We start from the raw sequence: 22,222 nt of genomic DNA on the forward strand, positions 1-22,222 counted from the left end.
GCTAAATAATCACGCTCACGTATAATCTTCACACAATGTAAACTAACCTTTTGCACAGTTTTACCTCTTAATAGCCTCATGATTTAAAAGGAGGAAAAAGGGGATAATCCTGGTCTTTCTGTTCTATATCATTTCCTGACCATTACTGCAACTCTCCCTTTCCTCAGCTTTCCCTTAGTAACGTACCTGCCACCTGCCTTCCTCCCTCACTAAAATCCTGGCCACAGTCTCCCACTGCTCCTGCTCTGCTCCAGGACTTTGTTTTACTTATACCATTTTTTTAAATTGTAAAATATTCATAGCACACAATTTACCATTTTAACTATTTTTAAGTGCATGGTTCAGTACTTATACCACTTTTGTTATTATTCTTCACATCAAACTCCTTTTTCCTCAGATGTTGATGGCTCATATAAAGCTCTCTGACTGTACACCTGCAGTCCCCTTCAAGCCTCCATGAGAATTCACTTTATCCTGTGCCACAGCACCCAGAACTTCCAGATCACACAGCACTGTTTACTTAGATTTGAGTTTGTGGTTAGCAACTTTTGAGCTGCTTTGTATACCACATACTCATACCAACCCATTTTAAAACCTGATTCAGTGGTGGAGCTGAAAAATGAACCAAAAATGAACCAAACACCAATGATCCCATTTTCTCAAATCCTGAATTAGAGAGCAGTAAGACTAAGTTATTTCAGATTAGGGCTGGAATACAGTGATGGGAAATCCTGTGTTTTTCCAAAAAAAGACAGATCTGTTAGGTGGAGTAGGGTACATTTGGCAGATTTACATCTGCCAGGAAATCCATGAATCTTAGGTTAGAACTGTGGTATTTCAAAGAACATTTTGGTAGAAAGACAATGAAAAAGAAACAGAGGTAATATCACTGTGGAACTATTGGACAGACCTCAATATCCTGTTCCCAGAGTAGATTGTAACGCTGGACTAGAGAGGCATCTTGACAGAGGAGACTGTCTCACAAGATGACTTGACTGGGTAGAAATTGGAGAATAAAGTCTCACAGGCAGAGCAAACAGCATGAACAAAGATAGTGGAGGAAAGAAGGTAAGGGTGGGTACAGATGTAATACATATGTTTATAGGGATAGAGGTAAAAAGTGGAAGGAGGCCTACAATGCTCAGTTTCCTCTGTGAAAAAGGAGGCCAGACTTTTGGCTGGAAAAAGTATGGTGTAGCTTGTGAACACACCTGGTGAGAGTTTAGAATGGGAAAGAACGGTGAGCAAAGACGTACAAAAAGATTGCCCCAGCAGCACTGAAGATAACACTTATTTTAAAAGAGGAGGAATGGAGAAAAACTACTCTAGGAATGTTAAGGTGAACCTGACATTAAGAATCATTTATATCTATATCTATATGTTTCCAAATATCATTGATTTTACACTATTAATATACTTTTGGGATTGTCTAAATAGCATAAAGCGTTCTAGAATTTGGAAATGAGATCAGAAGCTACATAAAAACAATAATGTTAAGAACACTAGACATCTATGAAGTAACTCTCTCTAATGGATAATTTGAAATTGTGTTGCAAAGAGATTAAGGTACTGCTCCTTCCTGAGAGCTCTTCTTCCTGTCTCTTTCTGTCAAGAGCCACAGTCCTTCAAAACACTTATCTAATTCCATTTCCTTTGTAGGCCTTCAAGTGATTATTTTTTCTCCCTCCTCTGAACTCTACAGTAACTAGTCACTTTCTTTTAGCATTTACTGTACAGTGTTTTTATACTTGTCTTGTTTTCCCACTTGGTAAACCCCCTGGGAAAGAGTTGGGTTTACCGTTTGTACCTACTGCAGGGCCTTGCAGTGCCTTTAACATAAAAGATGCTCAATTGCATCTGCTGAGTTGAGTTGGAGATAGATCATCAGAATCTGACCCTGGGACAGCTCCATCAAGTTGCAAATATTTAGGGAGGCTGAGTATGAAACCTTCGACAACTCTGTCCCTTTCTTCCGCATTTTAACTGCAACAAACTTTAAGAAAGTTGCTCTTTATAAATGTACTATCATCTTTCTCTAAGGGTGATAGCACTAGATTCCCAATCAAAAGAGAGACAAAAAGTTAGAATTTATGCCAAATATGGAAGAAAAGATGATACAGAAAAAAATAGAAAGAGTTAAACAATCCCTTACCTTGATAAACCATGAGTCATGATATTGTCCTCAAGTGGTGTATTCAATACCAAGTAGTGTTTCACTGTATCGTAAGTGGTTAAATCTGGCAACAGAAAGAAAAAGAAGGCTTAAATATTCATTCATTCGACAATGAATGTCTTTTGTGACAAGAATATGCTAGGTGTGGAGCAGGAATGTGCACAAGGCTGAAAGATACCATTCTTGTTCTCAAGCAGGGGAAAGCAGAGCTACAGATGGAGGGGGAGGAAAAGAGGGAGAGAGACAGACACTCACTTATATCACTGGAACATCTGAATGCAGCCATGCCTAAAGTCAGCTCAACCCCTGGCCTTTTCAGTATTTGAGCTGATAAATTCCTTTTTTAGCCTAAGTTGGGTTGAGTTGAGCTGTCACTTATAAACAAAAGGTCCTGACAATTTTTCTACATTAAGCTTTTTACACTTTTTTCTAATGACAGTGGAGAGCTACTGAAGAGTTTTAAACAGGGGAGTGATATATCACAATACTGGAGTTTATAAAGATGACCAACACTGAAATATAGGGAAGTGAATTGTAAAGAGGCAAGAATGGATAGATAACGTTTGATCATTCACCATATACTTGAGTGCCTACCATGTGGTAGGCATTATTCTAGGCACTGGGGAAAGAGCCATGGACAAAATGAACAAAATCCCCATTCTCTGTTGAGAATGAGACAATAAACAAATAAGTAAACCACACGGCATTTCAGATGGTAGTAACTGCTCTGAAAACAAATAAGGCAAGGAAAGGGCAGAGAGAGTAACAGAGGGTGGAAAGATGGGGGTATATGATTTTTAAAAAGGGTGACCAGGGAAGGCCTCTCAGTAACTTTTGAGCCGAGACCTAAAGCAAGCCTGAGAAAATAAACCTTGCAGATATTGAAGAGAAAGTGTCCCAGGCCAAAGAACAGGATGTAGTATAACCCTGAGGCAAAAGTCATCTCGGTATGTTGGAGGAACAGCCAGAATACTGTTGTAACAAGAACAGAGCAGGCAAGGGTCAGAGAATAGCAGAGTCCAGATGATGGAGAACCAAAAAAGCCAGGGGAGGCTTCTGAGCAGAAGTGACTGGCCTGGTTACTATTTACAAGGATCACTCTGGCTGTTCTGTTTAGAGTAGACTATAGGGAGGCAAGGCAAATGAGCTGTGAGACTACAGCAGCTATCCTGGTGAGAGATGATGATGACTTGCATAAGGTTGCTGTGGAGCACCAGTCAGATTCTGGATATGGATCTTATGGGTTTTTTTTTTTTTTTTGCTGATGAAGACTGGCCCTGAGCTAACATCTATTGCCAATCCTCCTCTTTTTTTTTTTTTTTTGCTTGAGGAAGATTACACCTGAGCTAACATCTGTGCCAGTCTTCCTCTATTTTGTATATGGGTCACTGCCACAGCATGGCTGACAAGTGGTGTAGGTCTGCGCCTGGGATCGGAACCCGTGAACCTGGGCTATTGAAGTGGAGCATGCCGAACTTTAACCACTATGCCACCAGGCTGGTCCCAGATTCTGGCTATGTTTTGAAGGCAGAATCAACAAGATTAGCCAGCAGACTGAATATGGACTGAAAGAAAGGAATCAAAGATGACTTCAAGGTTTTGAGTTTGAACAATCTGAATGACAGAGCTGCCATTTATGGAGATGGTGAAAATGAGAATTGACTAATTTAAATTTTTTTAAATAAAATGGTAGGCACTGGTGACCTTGATAAGAACAGTTTCAGAGGCATCGTGGAACAAAACGGCTGTGGGGTAGACATGGGGAGACCAGTTAGGAGGGTTTTGTAGTGGTCCAGTAGGAGGAGGCAAATAATACTTGGACAAAGGAGTGGCTCCAGGGATGAAGACAAGTAGACAAATTTGAGATATATCTGGGAGATAGAATTGGCTGGACTTGGTGACTGACTGGCTATAAAGAGTAAGTGACTGGAAAGAGAACAAAATCATACCTTGGTTTCTGGGTTGTTCAACTGAAAAAATGGTGATATCATATTCTGAGACTAGGAAGAATGAAGAAGGAAGTGGTTTGATAAATGAGTTTGGTTTGGACACATTCAAAGCAATATATTTGAAATAACCAAATGAAGATGCTGAGTAAATAGCTGGAACTTAGAAAAGAAAACCTGAGCTGCAATAGATTTTGAAGCAATGAATTGAGAAACTAGAATCAGAAAGGTTTCCTGACAACCAAAATATCTGCCAATATGATGCAGTAAACATGGATGGACTGAAATAGCAAAATAGAAAATAAATTTACTTCCTTTTATGTTTAAGTGACGTATTACTATAACCCTCAAAAATGCTATTCATCAGTTTCTTAGAATTGTATAATTTTAGTCTTAGAAAGGATTCTCTCATTCATTAATTCATTCATCAAATGTTTATTGACTACGTATGAGGGGCTGGGAAAATAAAGAACAATAAAACACAGTCCTTGCCTTCATGGGGCTCGCAATCCAGTGGAGGAGAAGGAAGTGAAATGAGGTACAAGCAAGGACAGAGATAAGCACAGGGAACCCCAGAAACACACACAAGGGCATCTAACACAAGACTAGGGAGGGGTGGTTGTGGGAGGTTCAGGAAAAACACACTGATGGAGAAGACACCTTAGCTGAGTATTCAAAGATCTGCAGAAGAAAACTAAACAGAAGAAGAGGGAAGAGGACAGAGTGTACAGAGGTGAAGAACGATTGGGTATGTGCAGGCAGTGGAACCTCTTTACTCCTTTCTGCTTCACTGTGCTCCAGAATCAATGGAGTGTTCACGTCCCTGAAGGCCCAGGTTGGATTATGCAGACCTTCTATGTTATGTTAGGAAATTTCCACTTTATTCTGTAAGTGATGAGAAGCCAGTGAAGGGTTTTAAGGATACCAACAACATGTTCAGATCTGTGTTTTAGATAAATCACTCTGGATACTGGGTACAAATTTGAGGACAGAGGAGGAGACCAGTTAGGGGGCTGTGGCAGTGCTTTAGTTGGGAGGTCTTGATGGTTAGTAATATACAAATGGTCATTTTAAGGATACTAAGATAGTAGGTACTGGAGGGGGAAACTTAAGAAATAGAAGACAGAAGAAATCAGTGACTGAACGCGGTAAGTGCGGGATAGGATGAGTTAAGGAAACATTCAGGTTTCTAGCCTGGGGTGCTGGGCTGTACAAGGTGGCTTATATAGCAATAGGAGCAGGATTATTGGGGGGAAAGATTTGGACAATTCGGATATAATGACTATCGCATGGTTACATAGACCAGTTTGAATCTCAGAGGAACGTGCGGCCTGGAGAGGAGACTTTAGAAATAGTTTGGTTTTATGTCCTGATTGCCGTAATTTGTTTGAAGAAATCTTTTTCACACATCACCATAGAATAAAGTGAAAATGCTCTAGGGAAAAGATTCAATTACGATATTACAACATAAAGGAAGACTTACCAGTATATATTGTTAAAAATAATAAAAATGTTCATTTTCCCTGATATAAGGCTTATAATTATGATTAAGGCAATTAGGACCTCTCAGAACTCAATAAAGTTTCCATTACCTCCCATATTCACCAGCGCCGCTCTTTGTATATTGGGTACCCAGCCTGCCCAAAGCCCACGTACTCCTCCTTCAGCTAAGATTTTTGCAAATGCATGATGCACACCACGAAATCTAAGGAAAATAATAATGAAATGTGAAAACTCTATGCATTCCTGTGTATGGAATGCAATTGGATAAGCGTCACCTATATAGCTGTTATGATTTGAAGTAAAATAACATCTTCTTTATCCAGAATTGTTATTAATTAAAGCAAAACCACATAAGTCTAATTTCCAGATAAGTTTAATAATCCTTTAGAAAAAAGGCCAACATGTGATTTAAACATTTTTTATGGAAATCTTTATAAATTGTGTCATCCTCTTTTTATCTTCCCGGGTTACTGAACAGATTAAAACTCCTTTCTTGACATTTTATATCATCAGTGCACATATTAATTATAGAAGGGAACAATGGTCATCAGATTACCGAGTTCATTTTATTAGTATTGTGGGAGACTGGCAAATTTTGTAATTTCACCAAATAACAACATTAAAAAACACTGATACTCACATAATCTCATAAAAGAAATATTTTTAGACCCAAAGGCAGGAAGGACAATCTCATAATAAGAGTTCTTAAAACTGAACACTTTTGGCTTCAGAAAATTTACTATCTTATCCTTATTTTTCTGTCACAGATAAAAAATGGTGCTGAGCCATGAACCAAATCTGGAAACCTCTGGTATAAAATAAAAGTCTGGGTTTTATATAGTCAGAAATACCTGGAGTCAGATGCCATCTTTACCACTTACTAGCTGTGTAGCTTTTACTCAGGCATTACACTCTCTCGGTCTCACCAAAAAGATAATATGAGATATTTATTGGGCATGCATGATTACTATTATGCCACATGGGAAGTTATGTTCACAAAAGATGGTCACAGTAGCTAAAATTTATTGTGCACTTATTAAATGCCAAACTTTTTATATTTATATATATTTTATATATATTTTATAAATAAATAAAATTATATATATTTTATATATATTTATATAAGGCAACATCACTTCTCCCTACTACTCAGTAATTAGAAGTTGTTACAGATGACAAAATGGACCCTGGGATTCTGTAAACTACTTGGTTAGACAGAGTGATACCCTTTTCTCCCGTCATTCATATTCTCTCCCTGTTTCAAGGCTGAAGGGGAGCCCCGACTGCCACAGCCCAACCTCACTTTCCAGTGAGTCACCCAGAGGAGCAACAGAGCGAAGAGCAGTGGTCAGTGGTAAACTCCCAAAGGAGGCCCCAAACCCTCCTTCACCTCTGGCCAGCAGCATACCTGCAGTGTTCAGAGGGGCAGACCCCTTTGTACTCAGCTCAAAGCATCCTGTAGTTTTCCTCTTTCCTGGGAGAGGTCTATCTATTGGCAAGATTTTGCCCCTTTCCCAGGGGAAACTGGCTAAGTGGTATTTTAATAAATTGTTGAACATGAAGCCCTTTGAAGAAAGGCAGACTTTGATAATATAGGGTCATGCAATAGGAGGCTTTTATATTACAAAGTCATAATAAAAAACTTGCTTCAACTTGGGAAAAAGAAGAGAAGTGGGATTAGACAGGCAGTGAGAAGAATTTGCAAGGTCAGCCTTGCTATTTCCCTTCTTTCAAGGAGAAACGGAAAGAAACCAAGCTTTTTGGCACCTTATGAGCCAAGCAGTCTAACTGTCATGCAAGCCTTTTGAATGGCCCCTTTGAAAGATGAAGAAACAGAGACTAGAAATGTTAAGTGACTTCCACAACACCAAGCCACAATGGCAAAATTGGGATTCACACCAGGGCAAATTTTAATTATCAGGTTCTTTATACCAAGCTGCAATGGGAGACAAGTCTAGCTGCCTTGGCTGGGAAAAGCAGCAGAGCTATGCACACATATAATTCGTCTGGCAGAGAACATGTATACCTTACCATGCAAAGAAAAGAGCTATCTCGGCTCTCCTCTTAATGAATATAACTTCTGGATTAAAAGTCAGAATTAATGTCTTTACTGAATTTTGGATTACAAAAATGCTTAAGTCACTAGGTAAATGTTCAAAATATGGTGGTGGCAAAGGGGAAAGGAAAGGTCTCAGTTAACTGGAGATCTTACCGCAGTGGTTTTCCTTCAAGTTTCCTTTTTCCTTCCATTTGCATCTGAACCTTTACTAGGTCTGTTGGGTTGGCTAAAAATTGGCCAACAACACCAGCCATCATCCCTCCAATCACTGATTTCCTAATTATAAAAGGAGATACACTTTTTAAAGGTTACCATTAATTTCACAAATTTTGTAGTGAACAATACCGAGCTGGTACAGCCCTGCATAAGAGATTTAGGACAAAGTGAAGAAAAGGACAGACCAAACAAATCAGAGAGGAAAGTAGATGGTTTGCCTCCTTACTGATGGGAGGGTTAAAGGACCACAAGGAGTTGAAATGCAACTCTGAAATTTCAGGGGCTTACATGGCCTGAAATTCAAACAAAGGGCAGTAGCTTCAAAGACATCAACATCTGAACTGGTAATTTAATTGCACTTTAATTCTGACCACATGGGAATAAAAACAGCATAGATGTAATCAGTCTAACAGACAAAGGTTGGTAAGTAAAATTTTATGAACTACTATTTTAGTAGTTTTCCAAGTGAAGGGGGTTTGAAAACTTTCCTCTCTTGGAAGAAACTCTTTCTGTCCCTAGACTCTTCCTTCTCCTCACCTCCCAGAGCCAAGAGCGATCAGGTTGAGACTATTATACTTAAACACGGTTTGAATCCATCCTCTTCTCGCCCTTCCAGCCGCTCTTGTCTCAGGCCAGGCTCCAATCATCTCTTACCTAGATTATTGCCATAGTCACAACTTTGGGGGAAAAGGGGAATTTTCTCTCCTTTTACTCTAAAACAATATTTGAAGAGGTACAAATGGGTATAGAGTAAAAAAGGGTCCCTAGTTCCCCTCCTCCAAAGCAACCACAGTGACTAGTTTCTCATGCCTTCCACAGATGATAATAATGCACTCACTGAATTTATGTCAGGCGCTCTGTTAAGCATTTTTTAAAAATATCATTTTATTCTCACATCAACCCTATAACATTAGTACTCCTGTTATTTCCTCTTTACAGATGAGGAAACGGAGGCATAAAGCAGGTAAATGACAGCTCAAATCACACAACTAGTGAGTGGTACAGTAGCCAAGGTGTAACCAGGAGTGTGAGTGCAGGGCCTATAGTCTTAAACACTAAGTTACAATTGATAGTTTGTGCACACACCAACATATCTGTATAAATATTCCTTTTTAAAAGTGCAAATGTAGAATGCCAGGTTGTATACAGTTTTGCACTTCGATTTTTTCCGAATAGTCTATCTTAAAGGTTATCCCAGTCAGTTCATTGGAGCTGCCTCATTTTTAAAAATAGTTTCATAGCATTCCATTTTATGGATACACCATAATTTATATAACCAGCATAACTTTTCACGAAGAAATCTGAAGATTTACAAGACATTGATAGACCCTGCCAAATTGCTTTCCACAGCACTTGTATCAGTTTACATTCCCCCTGACAACCTAGGAGGGTGTGTCTTTTTCTCCTCACAATGACAAGCACAGTACATTATCATTGTTTTTTCTCTCTGAGAACCTCATAACCACTACTTCCTGTGACTGTTACATAATTCTAATTGTTTAGGCATCTGTCTCTATTACTGTGAGCTCAGTGATGGCAGGGACTATGTCTTTTTCATTACTACAGCCTCAGTATTAAGTATGGGACGGGCATGCCATAATCATTCAATAAATACCCACTGACTGAATGGCTGGTTCTGACTAGCTCAAAGGACATCAAGCCAATCCACCCTGAGAGCTGACTTCATAGTGAATACTTCCTTTGAACTCCTTACCTGTACCTTTCCCTTCTGGAGGGAATTATAAAATGCAAGGACTATTAATCTATTCCATCTCTAACTCCAGGAAAGCAATTAGTATAGCTTAGTACATTACAGTTTTTCAAACACAGGGCCAAGACACTTTGCCTGGAATGTGAATTCTGCCTATTGCCCTTTTCTCATAGTTGTGACTTGGATTTCTTTTAGCCAAGAAAAGATACTATAGACATCTTTATATGTTAGTCATATAAAACCTACCTTATTCTTTCAAAGCTGTGTTATGTTTCCCTGCATAAATATATCATAATTTATCTAACCACTTCCAAATTGATATTTAAATTAAAAAAATTTTTTGCTACTAACAACGCTGCTACAGTCAATATCTTTGTGTGTGTGTGTGTGTGTGTGTCTTTATGCACAGGTACAAGTATTTGTGAATGATTATAATCATAAAGGAAGGGTTGCTGGGTCAAAAGATTACACATTAAAAAATTTTAACAGGTACTTTATGCTCCAAAACGGCTATAGTAACTTGTATTCTCATTAACAGTTTAATGGCTAAAAGATAGTTTTAATTAATTTCCCTGATTACTGGTAAGGTTGAACACTTTTACATGTTTAATTAACATTTATATTTCTTCTTTTGTGAATTGCCTATTGGCATCCTTTCCCCATTATTCCTTTGTGTTCTGTATATATTTTTTGATTTATAGGCGTTCTATGTGTATTATTTATAATAACCTATTTTTCTCTGTTTCTGTTATAAATGTTAGAAATGATATGCATTTACAGTCATCATCTCATCTAATCATACAAAAACAAAAGCCTGATGGTAGATATAGAGTAGCTAAGAAAACCGAAGATTAAAAAAAGGTGAAGTAGGGGCCGGCCCAGTGGTGCAAGTGGTTAAGTGAGTGTGCTCCGCTGCGGCGGCCCGGGGTACGCCGGTTCAGATCCCAGGCACGCACTGACACACCACTTGGCAAGCCATGCTGTGGCGGCATCCCATATAAAGTAGTGGAAGATGGGCACAGATGTTTGCCCAGGGCCAGTCTTCCTCAGCAAAAAAAAAAAAAAAGAGGAGGATTGGCAGATGTTAGCACAGGGCTGATCTCCTCACACACACACAAAAAAAGGTGAAGTAGTTTAACCAGATTGCATAGTAGTAGAGTAGGAATTGAAGCCCATTTCTTCTGATTCTAAAGCCCAAGCTTTCTCAGTAAAAAGAGGAATAAAGAAGGTGTTCTGTAAGAATTCTTTTAATATTAAAATATTGAATAATATAGAAACAATTTTATATACATATGTACATGTATATTTGTATAAAATGTGCAGAAATTGCTCAATTATTTAGATTTATATTGCAATTATTTATTATTTTATACAAATCTAATGGATAAACATTAAAGAATTAGGGGCAATAGTATATTATTTTCAAAACAAAACTTACCAAAGGGGATAATGCTTATCTTCAGTTTTGCCAAACACAACTTCACGGAGATGTTCGTATGTGACCATTCGACCTCCAGAGTACACTGTATAAAACAGATTATTAAAAAGGTGAATTCAGTTATATGTTTAATAAAATAAGAGGACATTCTGACCTGGCTAGTCAGTCTCTCTAGCTGTGTGTTTCTCCCATGCGCCCTATGCTTCTGACACATGGGCTTCTTGATGTTTCTCCAAATGTGGCCTGCCTTTTTTATAAGCCTCAAGGCTTCTCACATGTGTGATCTTGCTTGAATGGATTCTCTCTTCTTTGCTTTGCTAACTCCTCCTAGTCTTTCAAGACTCAACTCAAAGAACATGTTTTCCAGAAAGTGCTCTCTGATCTTTCCTCCAGTGTTCTATACTGACACTGTACCTGCCATGCTTCTCCCCTGTTCCCCCAGAACTACCCAGGCTACATCTAATATGGCACTTATCATATTGATTAGAGAGTAACTTGATTTTCTTGCTCATCTTTCCATCAGACCACGGGTTTTTTTTTTTTTTTTTTTTTTTTTTGTGAGGAGATCAGCCCTGAGCTAACATCCGCCAATCCTCCTCTTTTTTTTTGCTGAGGAAGACGGCCCTGGGCTAACATCGGTGCCCATCTTCCTCCACTTTATATGGGACGCCGCCACAGCATGGCTTACCAAGCAGTGCGTCGGTGCGCGCCCGGGATCTGAACCAGCGAACCCCAGGCCGCCGCAGCGGAGCGCGCGCACTTAACCGCTTGCGCCACCGGGCCGGCCCCCAGACCACGGGCTTTTTAAGGCAGGTTTTGTGTGTTTTCATTACTCTATATGTCCCAGTAGAGAGCTTGGTACATAGCAGGCATTTTCATCCAATACACGTGCATAACTTCATTGGATAATTTATTATTTTAAGGTAATTTTTCAGTCAAATATCAAACATGAAATGAATCTTAACTGTAAAACCATATATGGTGGTCAACAAAATACAAATGAAAAGAAGTGAAACTCAAAACAATAATGAGAAGCAGGGGAGAAATGTAAAAAAACAATAGAAAATAAAAATCATTAAAATCAGTACATGATATTCATGTAGAGAACTTTTCTTGATATTTCAGGAAGTTTGATGAAGTATTTTAAATATTCAAAAATATACAAAGTACCAAAACAATAACAGTCTTTATGCACACTTCTGGATAGTTCTTGATGAATACACTCTAACTCATCTGAAGAACTGAAGCTTTAAAAATAAGAAGTCAGTAAATATTAGCACTGGGCACTTTTCTGATCAAGGGTCCTTACATACTTCAGGAAACGTGGTGAATGTAAAGGAAAAAAATGCCACAGCTGCCCCACTTCCTTTTGAAGACAACTTTATGTTCTGTCCACAAGCTAAAAACTCAACAACTTCTGTCTCTGTGAGTGCCACTTTGGAAGCAGAGCAGAAAAGTGTTCTCATTGGCTACAGTGTAGTTACGACTGTTTTCTTTTAAGAGGGACTAAAGACCCACACGGCTAGTTAGGGAGTCTGAGGAACAGAGGCAGAAACCACCAGCGCTGCATTTCCTCTCTTGCCAGACTTGGGTTAGACAGTCGTCCCTGCCCTCTTTCAGAGTAGCCTGGTCTCTAACGTGTGCAACTGAGACTGGTGAGATATGGCATTGTGGTCAAATATATTTTAATTTTCAAAGAACATAAAAAATTTAAATTTTGTGTTTAAAGTTTCTGAAGTGGATAAAAATATCAATTATTCATGTTTTTCTTTCTTAAAGTTTAAAAAAACTTTTTATTAGGAAAATTTTCAAACACACAGAAAAGTAGAGAAAATAATATAACTCCTATATTTATCACTGAGATTTATCAATTGCTAAGATTTTTGCCATATTTGCTTCATTTTTTTTTGCTTAATTATTTTAAAGTGCATTACAGACATCATGACAGTTTATTCCTAAATACTTCTGTATGCATTTCTAAAAATTTAAGGCAATACTTCCTTAAAACAATTGGTAGTTAATTTTCTTCTTAAGAAACTATATATTTATCACATTCATAGAAAAAACTAATTGGTTTTTGGATACAGCTAAACAGAAAAGCAGAGGAGACAAACACAGAACTCATAACAAACTTACCAGCTAGAATAAAGATAAATACCTATGTGTCTGTAAATGGCGGGTGTCACTCCTTGCCAAAGCTTTAGAAAGCCTTCCTCTTGGACAATCCCTAGGGCTGTGCGCACCATGCCCCTATAGGGAGCAGATTCTCTTGCACTGTCTCCCAACCGAGCAAGGGCAGCTTCTCCTTGCATTTGGAGTCGAGTTTTTGTAAGATCGAGAGGAAAGGTTGCTAACAAACAAAAAACGAGGAGGAAACCGACAACATTCAGAGAAACAAACAAAAATTCTAAAATTCTAAAAGCATAGGACTAATATTTTAGTCACCACAAGATCAGTAGTTCTCAAATTTTAGAACACATCAAAATCAGCTTGGGAGATTGTTAAAAATTACAGATTTCCTAGCCCCATACCTATGGATTCTCAATAGGTTGATGTGGGTTTAGAAATCAGTTGATTCTTCTGCACTCCCAAATTTAAGAATCACTGTCCCAGAGCACCCGAGATCACCATGAAAACAAAAGTGACAAGCCTTAGAATTTTTTTTTATTCACAAATTTCAGTCTAAAATTTAATTTAGTCCTTAATTTTTGCTTTCCAATGGGAATAATTTCAGGTATCCATATTCTGTGATGTCCTCTTGACTGCAACCATGATTAAGATCCAGTGTGACTTTTAGAATATGGTACTACTTATGGTAGGTTCTTAATAAATGCCAGATAAAGCTGAATTCTATAATTTCCTGAGTGATAGTCACATGCACATGAATCACTGACCTGATGTTTGAGATATACAAGATGAAATATGGAGTTTATAATATCTTTTATATACAAGAGTAGCACACTTAATATTCTTTCAATTAAGGCAAATATTGAGTTCTTTTTCCACCACTGATAAGATTTATACATGGCCTCCTTACAAGTACCAACTGTACTTGAAAAATTTTTTTCTAATAATTAAATTTTGAATTAGAGATAGACCTTTTACCTTGAAACAGAGTGAAGCTAACTGGCCCACATAAGGAAGTTCAACCTCATAACTTTATACACACAATGTCCTGCATAACTGAAATAACCAAATTCAGATAAGCTCGTGAACATTATTGACATTACCTAAGTCTTTTCAATGACCACCACCTGATACAAAACCATAGCTATACCTTTTCCAAGAGAAAACAGAGTGGGGGGAAGAGACTATTAAATCTTACCACTGGTCTTTGGAAGAATTAATATCTTGCTAATAGCTCCCTAAAACAGAAGTAGTTTGCATATAGAGAATTCAAGCACTGCTTTATCGACATATGCAACTTGCAAGTCTTAAGATATAGGAGCCTCTATATTAGCATAGGTTATGCCTCTCAAAATAACTTTGGTTTTCTTGCTGGTTACTTAATGCTTCAGGTTCTGATCCTAAATTGTTTTGTACTCAAAACCATCTCATATTTTGATTCCTCTGCCTCCCATTTCCAGCCCCCACACAATTCTCCATGAAACTTGAACAGAAAGAAGGGTCCTCGACCAAAGCCACTGGTCATACAGGGAAACAGGTTAAAACAAACAAAAACAAAAACTGGAAATATATCTAATCATTCAGCAATCTGCTTTTAAATTTTTTAAAAAGTTGATGAATTATATTTCAGTAAAAACAATGAATAACAATTCTTCCTCAGCTTTGGGAGGAGAGAGAAAAAAAAGAATGTCCAAAAGGCCAGAGTGGGGGTGCACAAAGGACAAAACAGATCATGCGCTGGCTCCACTGGAAATACAAAATAAACTCGCTTTAGAACAGGACAAACTCACATTTACAGATGATTACACATCGGAGCTGCTGCTTTATTTTGTTTTTTTTTTTTTTGGGCAAGAAAATGAAAGGGCAATCTTAAAATGCACAGTGAAGGCTTCACGGGAACACACAGGCAAAATCCTCGGAAGAAACACCTCCAGCTCATGGAAGAACATCATAATTCTGCTCTAGCTGGCCTCTTAAGTTTTCTCTGACTTGCTTAGGCACATGTAATTGTCCGTCCTCTATGCTCTTATGACACTTAATAATACCGTCATTATAATAAGGAGCACAATGTAATTGTCTATCCCTGCATGTCTCCTCAGCAGCCTGTAAGAAGGTCAGGGCTGGGTCTATTTAACTGTATCTCCACAGGCCTTAGCATTGTAGTAATTATAATAATGTCACAATTAGTGGGTGCCCTGCCTTGGATTCAGCATTTATAGATTAAGGACCTCTCAGAATCCTGCAAAGTAAACACAATATAGATGAGTTAAGCTCCAAGAGGTCAAGTGGCAGATGTTGAGTAGATGCTCAATAAGTGATAGGTTAATAGCTTAAGTCCCACAAGTTGGGTCCACAATTTGGACCCCCCAAAAATGATACAGTGAAGCTGTGTAAGAATATAAATCACAGAGATTATCTGGATTATATCATTATAAGGATGAAAAGTGGATTGTGTTTTTAAAAAGGTCATCCTCACGAAAGGAAAAATGATTCCTATAGAGAAATGACAGCTCATGAAGGTTCTAAAAGTCCACATTCAGGCACAAAAGCACACCTCTGAAGAAGATGAAATTGGAAGGAAGAGACCTTAGTGACCTCCAATCCCTCCTCCTCACAAAGCTGGCCTTGCCCCTACACGCCACATCTGCGTGCCAGGCAGGTGTGGGAGAAGAGGGCGCAGCCTCGCGAGCTGCATACACCCGGGAACGAAGCCGCCGCCCCCCGCCCCCCGGGCTCCCCGCCCTGCAAGCCCCAGCGCGGCGCCTCGACGACTCGCAGGAGGCCCAGGCGTGGGCGGCCGGGTACCTAGCTCCGCCACCGTAGCCGCGCAGCCCGACAGCAGGAACTTGCTCGCTCGGGGCCATCTCTGGGCGAGCGGCAAAAGCCTCTCCTCATCCTCGGGAACCGACATTCAGCAGCAGGACAGGACGACAATGCACCCCTTCTGGCCGGCGCCCCGCGCCGCGGCTGGCCTGCCACCCTGCCAGGGCGGCCCCTCCTCACGCGGCGAGTGGCGGGGCGGGGACCATGTCCCTCGTTCGGCTCTGCCAGGCGGGCCGGGCAAACACGCAGCCTCCCTAGCAGTCGCAGGCTTGAGTGGTCCAGCGGCCTGAGAGCAGGAAAAAAACAACGCGAAGCCCACGAGGCTTCTGGGAAATGTAGTCCGCCGGACTCCGCGCCTTCCGGGCCACATTCTCTGATTGGCCGCGAGCCGGGCGCCCACCGCGCCACCACCCCCGGTCTCTATGGCAACAGCGCGTGGTCTGCCTCCTCCACCTCTCCGCACCCTAGCTGGCTCCTTCCCGCCCCCTGCAGTCCGTCGGGAGGGGCCCGGAGTTGGAAGAGAAGTGGAGGTGGGAGGGAGCGATGAAGCAAAAGTCACCTAAACGTTGGGGCGGGGAAAGGAGGCTACAGTTAAGAAAGCGAACAAGCTGCGGAACTTGCAGCAGAAAGATTGGGAGGTCCGGTGGGTGCTCTATCCCAGAGGGAAGGAACAAGTACCACGGCAGCGGGACTTTTCCCGTCCCTGATTCTGGAAGGTGCTAGACAAAAACATGGAATTAATTTACCCGGCGGTGATTATAATCCTTGGGTGCGTTGCTCTTTTGTTATTCCTTCAGTGGAAGAACTTGCGTGGACCTCCGTGCGAAGGGGGCTGGATTCCTTGGTTTGGAGCTGGATTTGAGTTTGGGAAAGCCCCTCTAGAATTTATAGAAAAAGCAAGAATCAAGGTATGTGACCTTACAGGTGGGGTTTCTGGTGGAGTAATGTTTTCTTTTTTATTTCCATTTTTTGGCCTTCAAGTGCAATGTTACAACACGGGGAACATACCTGCTGTGCACACTTAAACCATCTAGTCATTAATTCCTCAACTAACAACGACTATGTTTTATGCAAGGTTTTTCGAAATAAATAGATTTTTGTCATTATGAAATACAATGCAGCTTGTAAGCTGCCTTTTTGGAAATAGAGATTAATTTATAAGTGCTAGTTACTTCATCATTTAAAAAATCCTGGGTATACATATTAACTAAATACTTCCAATAATTGGCAAAGACAAGTGTAATACAATTAATTTCAGTGTATGAAAACGCGTAATAAATTAGTATCCAAATCGAAGTTTACACCAGGCTATTGTAAAAATTGCTTGCAAACTTGGTCTTGACAAATTTAGCTGGCACTGTATTTTCGGCTGTTTTTATTATTTGATGATGATGAGATCCAATTTCACTGCGCACTAAGGAAATTAGTATCGTTGTAGTAGATGTTTTTGTCCTTAAAATAGGTTTCAAATATATCTTTCAAAAGTATGTCTTTCAAAAATAGTATAAAGGTTACTGCCAACTTTTTCCCCTTATTTCAAACAATCTTTTGATGAACAGTCTCGTGTGTGTGTGTGTGTGTGTGTGTGTATTGTGTGGTTGTGCTTTTTGCACATATCTGATTGTTTCCTCAGAATAAATTCCTAAAAGTGGAATTGCTCAGTAGAAGGACATGAACATTGAAATTGTTTATATTATTGTGTTACCTTTGCAAACGGGTGTAACAATACACACTTTCTTTTCCTTAGAGTGGAGGGGATTGCCAGTCTCGTTGTATTCTGGCTCACACCAAGTACCATAATTCTTGCTAATCTTAAAGATGAAAAAATACCTTTAAAAGAAATGCTCTTTTGTCTCCCATAGCCTTCCTTAGGCATACGTTTTGATAAATTTTAAGGAAGGTTTTTACAAGCTTGTCTCAGAAGGTCAAACAAGGTCACAAAGATTATTCTGTTTTCTTATAAAAGGTGTATAGTTTTGCATTTTACATTTAGGTGTATGATCCACTTTGAGTTCAATTTTTTGTATGGTGAAAGTAAGGGGTGAGGGTCGTTTTTTCTCTAGTTGGAAGTCCAGTTGATCCAGTATCATTTCTTTAAGGACTTTCCTTTTCTCATTGAATTGTATTGGCAGCTTTTCAAAAATTATTTGACCATATGTGTGTAGATCTATTTCTGGCCTTTCTATACTATTCCATTGATTTATATGCCCACTCCTTTGTTAATACTACACTGTCTTAAATACTATAGTTTTATAGTAAGTCTTTAAATCAGGTAGTAAAAGTTCTTTATATTTTCTTTTGTAATTGACTTGGCATTCAAGATTATTTGCATTTTAATATAAATTTTAGAATTGGCCTGTCAATATTTATAATAAAGACTGCTGGAATTATGATTGGAAGTTTAACTCAGAAAACTTGAAAGAGAATTGACTTTTTAATAATATTAAGTCTTCTAATCTATGAATGCTGTATATCTCTCCATTTATTTAGCTATATAATTTCTTTCAGAAATATTCTGTAGTTTTTTTGTGATGAAGTCTTGCCTGATTGTTAATTATTTCTCAAGTATCTTATATACATATATTTTTTTCTTAGAGATTGTCTCTGAGCTAACATCTGTTGCCAGTCTTCCTCTCTCTCTTTATTTTTCTCCCCAAAGCCCCAGTACATAGTTGTATATTTTAGTTGTGAGTGCTTCTAGTTCTTCTATGTGAGCTGCTGCCTGACAGATGAGTGGTGTTATTCTGTACCCAGGAACCGAACCTGGGCCACTGAAGCAGAATGTGCCGAACTGGAACAGCTAGGCCATCAAGGCTGACTCAGTATTTTATATTTTTGAGCTATTGTAGATAAAATTGTTTTCACATTGTTCTCCACTTGTATCCTGCTAGCAGGTAAAAATACAGTTGTTTTTTTGTCTGTTAACTTTGTATCCTACGACCTTGCTAAATTCACTTATTAGTTCCAGTAGTTATTTTTTACCTTCCTTAAGATTTTTATAGGCAAACAATATGTCCTGAAACAAATATATTTAATTTCTTTTTTTCTCATTCTTGTCCCTTGTGTTATTACAATCAGTACGACATCTACTATTTTGTTGAGTAGACGTGGTGAGAGAAGACATGCTTGTCTTTTTCCTAATATGAGTGGAAAAGTATTCAAAATTTCACCATTAAGTTTGTTATTAGCTGTTTTATTGAAGGTGATCTTTCAGTCCTGACCTTCAATCCAAATCCAGAATTGACAGATGCCGCCAGGTAAAAATAGTAACTCATTATCTCTTTACCTCCATGCAGTTCTCTGTCTGTGGAATTTTAGTTCATTTAGTCTTGATTATTTCCCCAACTCTCAGATGCCTTTAAAAATATGATCTTTGTAAGCTATTCATCTTTTCCTAGTGGCTAGTGAGATCCTTAGATCACCTGGTTCTACCTCATCCTACACAGAAACAGAAGCATCTGCATTTGTTTTAAAAGCTGCAAAGTATCCCCTGGATCATAGTTCACTGAAACAGTTGCTTAATAATTGAGATGGTTTGTTTTCTGTAGTTTGCTACTATCAATAATGTAGCAACAAATGTCATTTATATGTGTGCAAGTATATCTGTACAGAAAATTATCAGAATCAAAGTGTAAATGCACTTGTAATTTAGAATGAGACAGGAAAACTTTTGAGTGTTTTAAGCAGAGAAGCAATGTGCTCTGATTTAAATTTTAAAGAGTCACTTTGGCTGTTCTGTTAAAAACAGGAGCATAATGGTAAAAGAAAGAAGATAATATGAATGTTACTGCAATAATTCAAGCTTGAGATCATGGTGGCTTGGACCATGGTGGTAGCAGTGGCGGTTTGAGAAATCCTTGGATATAGTATGAAGGTGGAAGCAACAAGACTTACTGGTGGATTGAATGTGGCATAGAAAAGAATGGAAAGGGTCAAAGGTGGCTTCCAGAAGTTTGGCTTGAGAAACTAGAAAGTGGAGTTGCCAGCAAGTGAGATGGTCAAGATTGCAAGAAGAAGAAATTGGAAGGGAAGATCAGTTTCAGATATGTAGGAGTTTGAGATGTCAACATCCAAGTGGAGATGTTGAGTTAAGCAGTTTATGGATAAATGAACGTGAAGTTTGGGAAAGAGGTCCAGTTATGCATGGGTTTAATCTCTTTTGCCTGTCTTCTACAGCTGTCATTTCCCCTGCAATTCTTTTCACATATTTATTTGTATTTCATGTTTTTTATTTTTCACATTTCTATACTTTCCTTTCTGTAGACTCTCTGTGTTTTGTGGCTTGGTCTCCCTTGTCCTTCTTGTAATTCTTGTCTTTTATTCAGAAATGTCTTTATCATCTCTTTCTTTTCTGAATTCTTTTATTTCCTAATTTTCTTCTATTGTCTCACTATTTCTTCCCTGGTTCCTTATATTTCTGCTTTGTTTATTTCCTTTGCAGCTGCAATAATTACATTAATTTTTTTTCTTTTGTTTTTGCTGAGGAAGAGTCACCCTGAGCTAACATGTGTGCCAGGCTTCCTCTATTTTGTATGTGGGTTCCCACCACAGCATGGCTGCCAACAAGTGGTGTAGGTCCGCTGCTGGGAACTGAACCTGGGCCACCGAAGCAGCATGCACTGAACTTAATCACTAGACCAGGGGGTGGCCCCCTAATTTTTTAATTTCATAAAAATAATTTTGCATTACAGGTTTTATGTACTCTTGAGCAAATATTTTTGAGAGTTTCTTCATTTGTAAGGAACTTCTGCTTCTCTCTCTTTTTTATTTTTAAGAATTTTTCTTATAGTGCTGAAGTTTTCCATTTTGTTTAACCATATCTTAAGGAGTTGTGTTGTCTTGGACCAGCTGTCAGCAGGAAGTTTTGGTTGGGGCTGTTGCTTTCCAGGTTTCTTGGCTTAAGTTTCCTATACTCTTTTGCTACAGTGAAAATATAGTGCCTCTGCATGCATGGCTCCTCTGCCTTCAGGATCAAATCTTTCAGACTTGAGCTTTCACTGCCTTTCTTCAATAGCTGCTGCTTCTAAGAGAAACAGTGCTTGTCTTCTCAGCACTTTTAGAAGATGGTCCTTCTGGAACCTTCTGAACACCTTCTGTGTCATCTTTTGTTACCTCCCTCAATATCCATGGCCTATTTATCTTAGCCCATCTCACAGTGATCCACACTCTGTGTATTGCCTTCTCCTATCTCAGAGTGTATATTTCTGAGCTTTTCCATTATTGAACCCCGTGTACATTCCTTATTCTTTCCCACCATAATGTTATAGCTTCCACTGCCAGTCCTGCTGGTTTCAGGTGCTGTGGGCCACACTTTTGTAGTTTGTAGATTTTCTTCTTATTGTTTAGCTCAACATATTGCTTGTGCTTGCATTTGTTTCATTCTCCTTGTGGCTCTGTGTGGTTTCCAGGAAAGAAGTGGCACAATTCCGAAAGAAGTTGCCACAATATTGCTACCAAAATTGGAAGTCCATCTTCTTCTTTAAAAATTAGTTAGTTTTTTTCAAATAGGTTCATATTCTAAAGGCATAAACTTGTATGCAATGAAACGTATTCTTCTCACCTATGTCCTCCAGCTGCCTAGTTTCCCTTCCAGCAAGAATGTTTCCATTCTTGGAAGGAGGATAAACAGCATCATGGGCAGAAGACTCAGAGATATTTAACTTTCAGAGATAGTCTATGAATTAAAAACAATGAATCAGGGATGTTTGCTTTTGAAAAGATGGCATAGTTGTATTTTTCCCTATTCCTCCCAACTAAGTACAGCTAAATAATACTTGGACATTACATGTAAAATGAACATACGATTCTGAAAGGTGGAGAGAGGAACGCAGACAGGCTAACAACCACAAGATCTGAGGAACAACATGGCAGTGAGTTCTCTGAGTCTTCTTTCTGCTTTGTATCTGTAGATTGGTTTCTAGAAAAGCCAGCAACCTGGAGATGCCAGTGGGCACAGACCAAAGAAAATAAATAAATAAGCTCCCCTCAAAAGCCTAATTTCTCTAGGTAAAGGACCAGGAAAGGAGCAGCTTAGCAAGACAGAAAACTTTTAGACAATATCTGCTCTACTCCAGCCAAATACTATAGGAAAAACCATGGCGTCACCTCAGTCAGCAAGTCCCATGTGGAAAGCCTACCCATAAACCCTTGTCAGGCTGTAATGAAGTAACACTCCCCCTCCTAGGTGGGTGGTATCAGAGAAGGCCTAGTGGACAATCATGACTTT

General features: G+C 39.0%; 2 protein-coding genes across 11 annotated transcripts in view; one reads left to right on the forward strand and one right to left on the reverse strand.

The window, feature by feature from the left end:
* Nucleotides 1–16,274, reverse strand: part of SLC25A27 (solute carrier family 25 member 27) — a 28,853-nt gene extending 12,579 nt beyond the window's left edge. For 7 of the 10 annotated variants that reach the window (XR_009221987.1, XM_058554202.1, XM_058554206.1 and 4 more), the window contains exons 1-6: nucleotides 15,979–16,270; nucleotides 13,205–13,396; nucleotides 11,047–11,131; nucleotides 7,835–7,957; nucleotides 5,712–5,824; nucleotides 2,153–2,237 (exon numbers count right to left, since the gene is read on the reverse strand). Coding sequence is in view for 9 of the 10 variants with exons in the window: in XM_058554202.1 (XP_058410185.1) it covers nucleotides 2,153–2,237; nucleotides 5,712–5,824; nucleotides 7,835–7,957; nucleotides 11,047–11,131; nucleotides 13,205–13,396; nucleotides 15,979–16,084 (704 nt within the window). In the remaining variant the exon portion in view is untranslated. Of the gene's footprint in view, nucleotides 1–2,152; nucleotides 2,238–3,508; nucleotides 4,174–5,711; nucleotides 5,825–7,834; nucleotides 7,958–11,046; nucleotides 11,132–13,204; nucleotides 13,397–14,151 lie in introns of those variants that run through there. The other 3 variants (XM_058554204.1, XM_058554207.1, XM_058554205.1) reach the window with 3 other exon arrangements.
* Nucleotides 16,275–16,540: 266 nt separating this feature from the next.
* Nucleotides 16,541–22,222, forward strand: part of LOC131413600 (24-hydroxycholesterol 7-alpha-hydroxylase) — an 89,773-nt gene continuing 84,091 nt past the window's right edge. The window contains exon 1 of the mRNA XM_058554211.1: nucleotides 16,541–16,904. Coding sequence (XP_058410194.1) covers nucleotides 16,728–16,904 — 177 coding nt within the window. The 5' untranslated portion in view covers nucleotides 16,541–16,727. The remainder of the gene's footprint in view (nucleotides 16,905–22,222) is intronic.

Source organism: Diceros bicornis, chromosome 14 (assembly GCF_020826845.1).
Source record: "Diceros bicornis minor isolate mBicDic1 chromosome 14, mDicBic1.mat.cur, whole genome shotgun sequence".
NCBI lineage: Eukaryota > Metazoa > Chordata > Mammalia > Perissodactyla > Rhinocerotidae > Diceros > Diceros bicornis.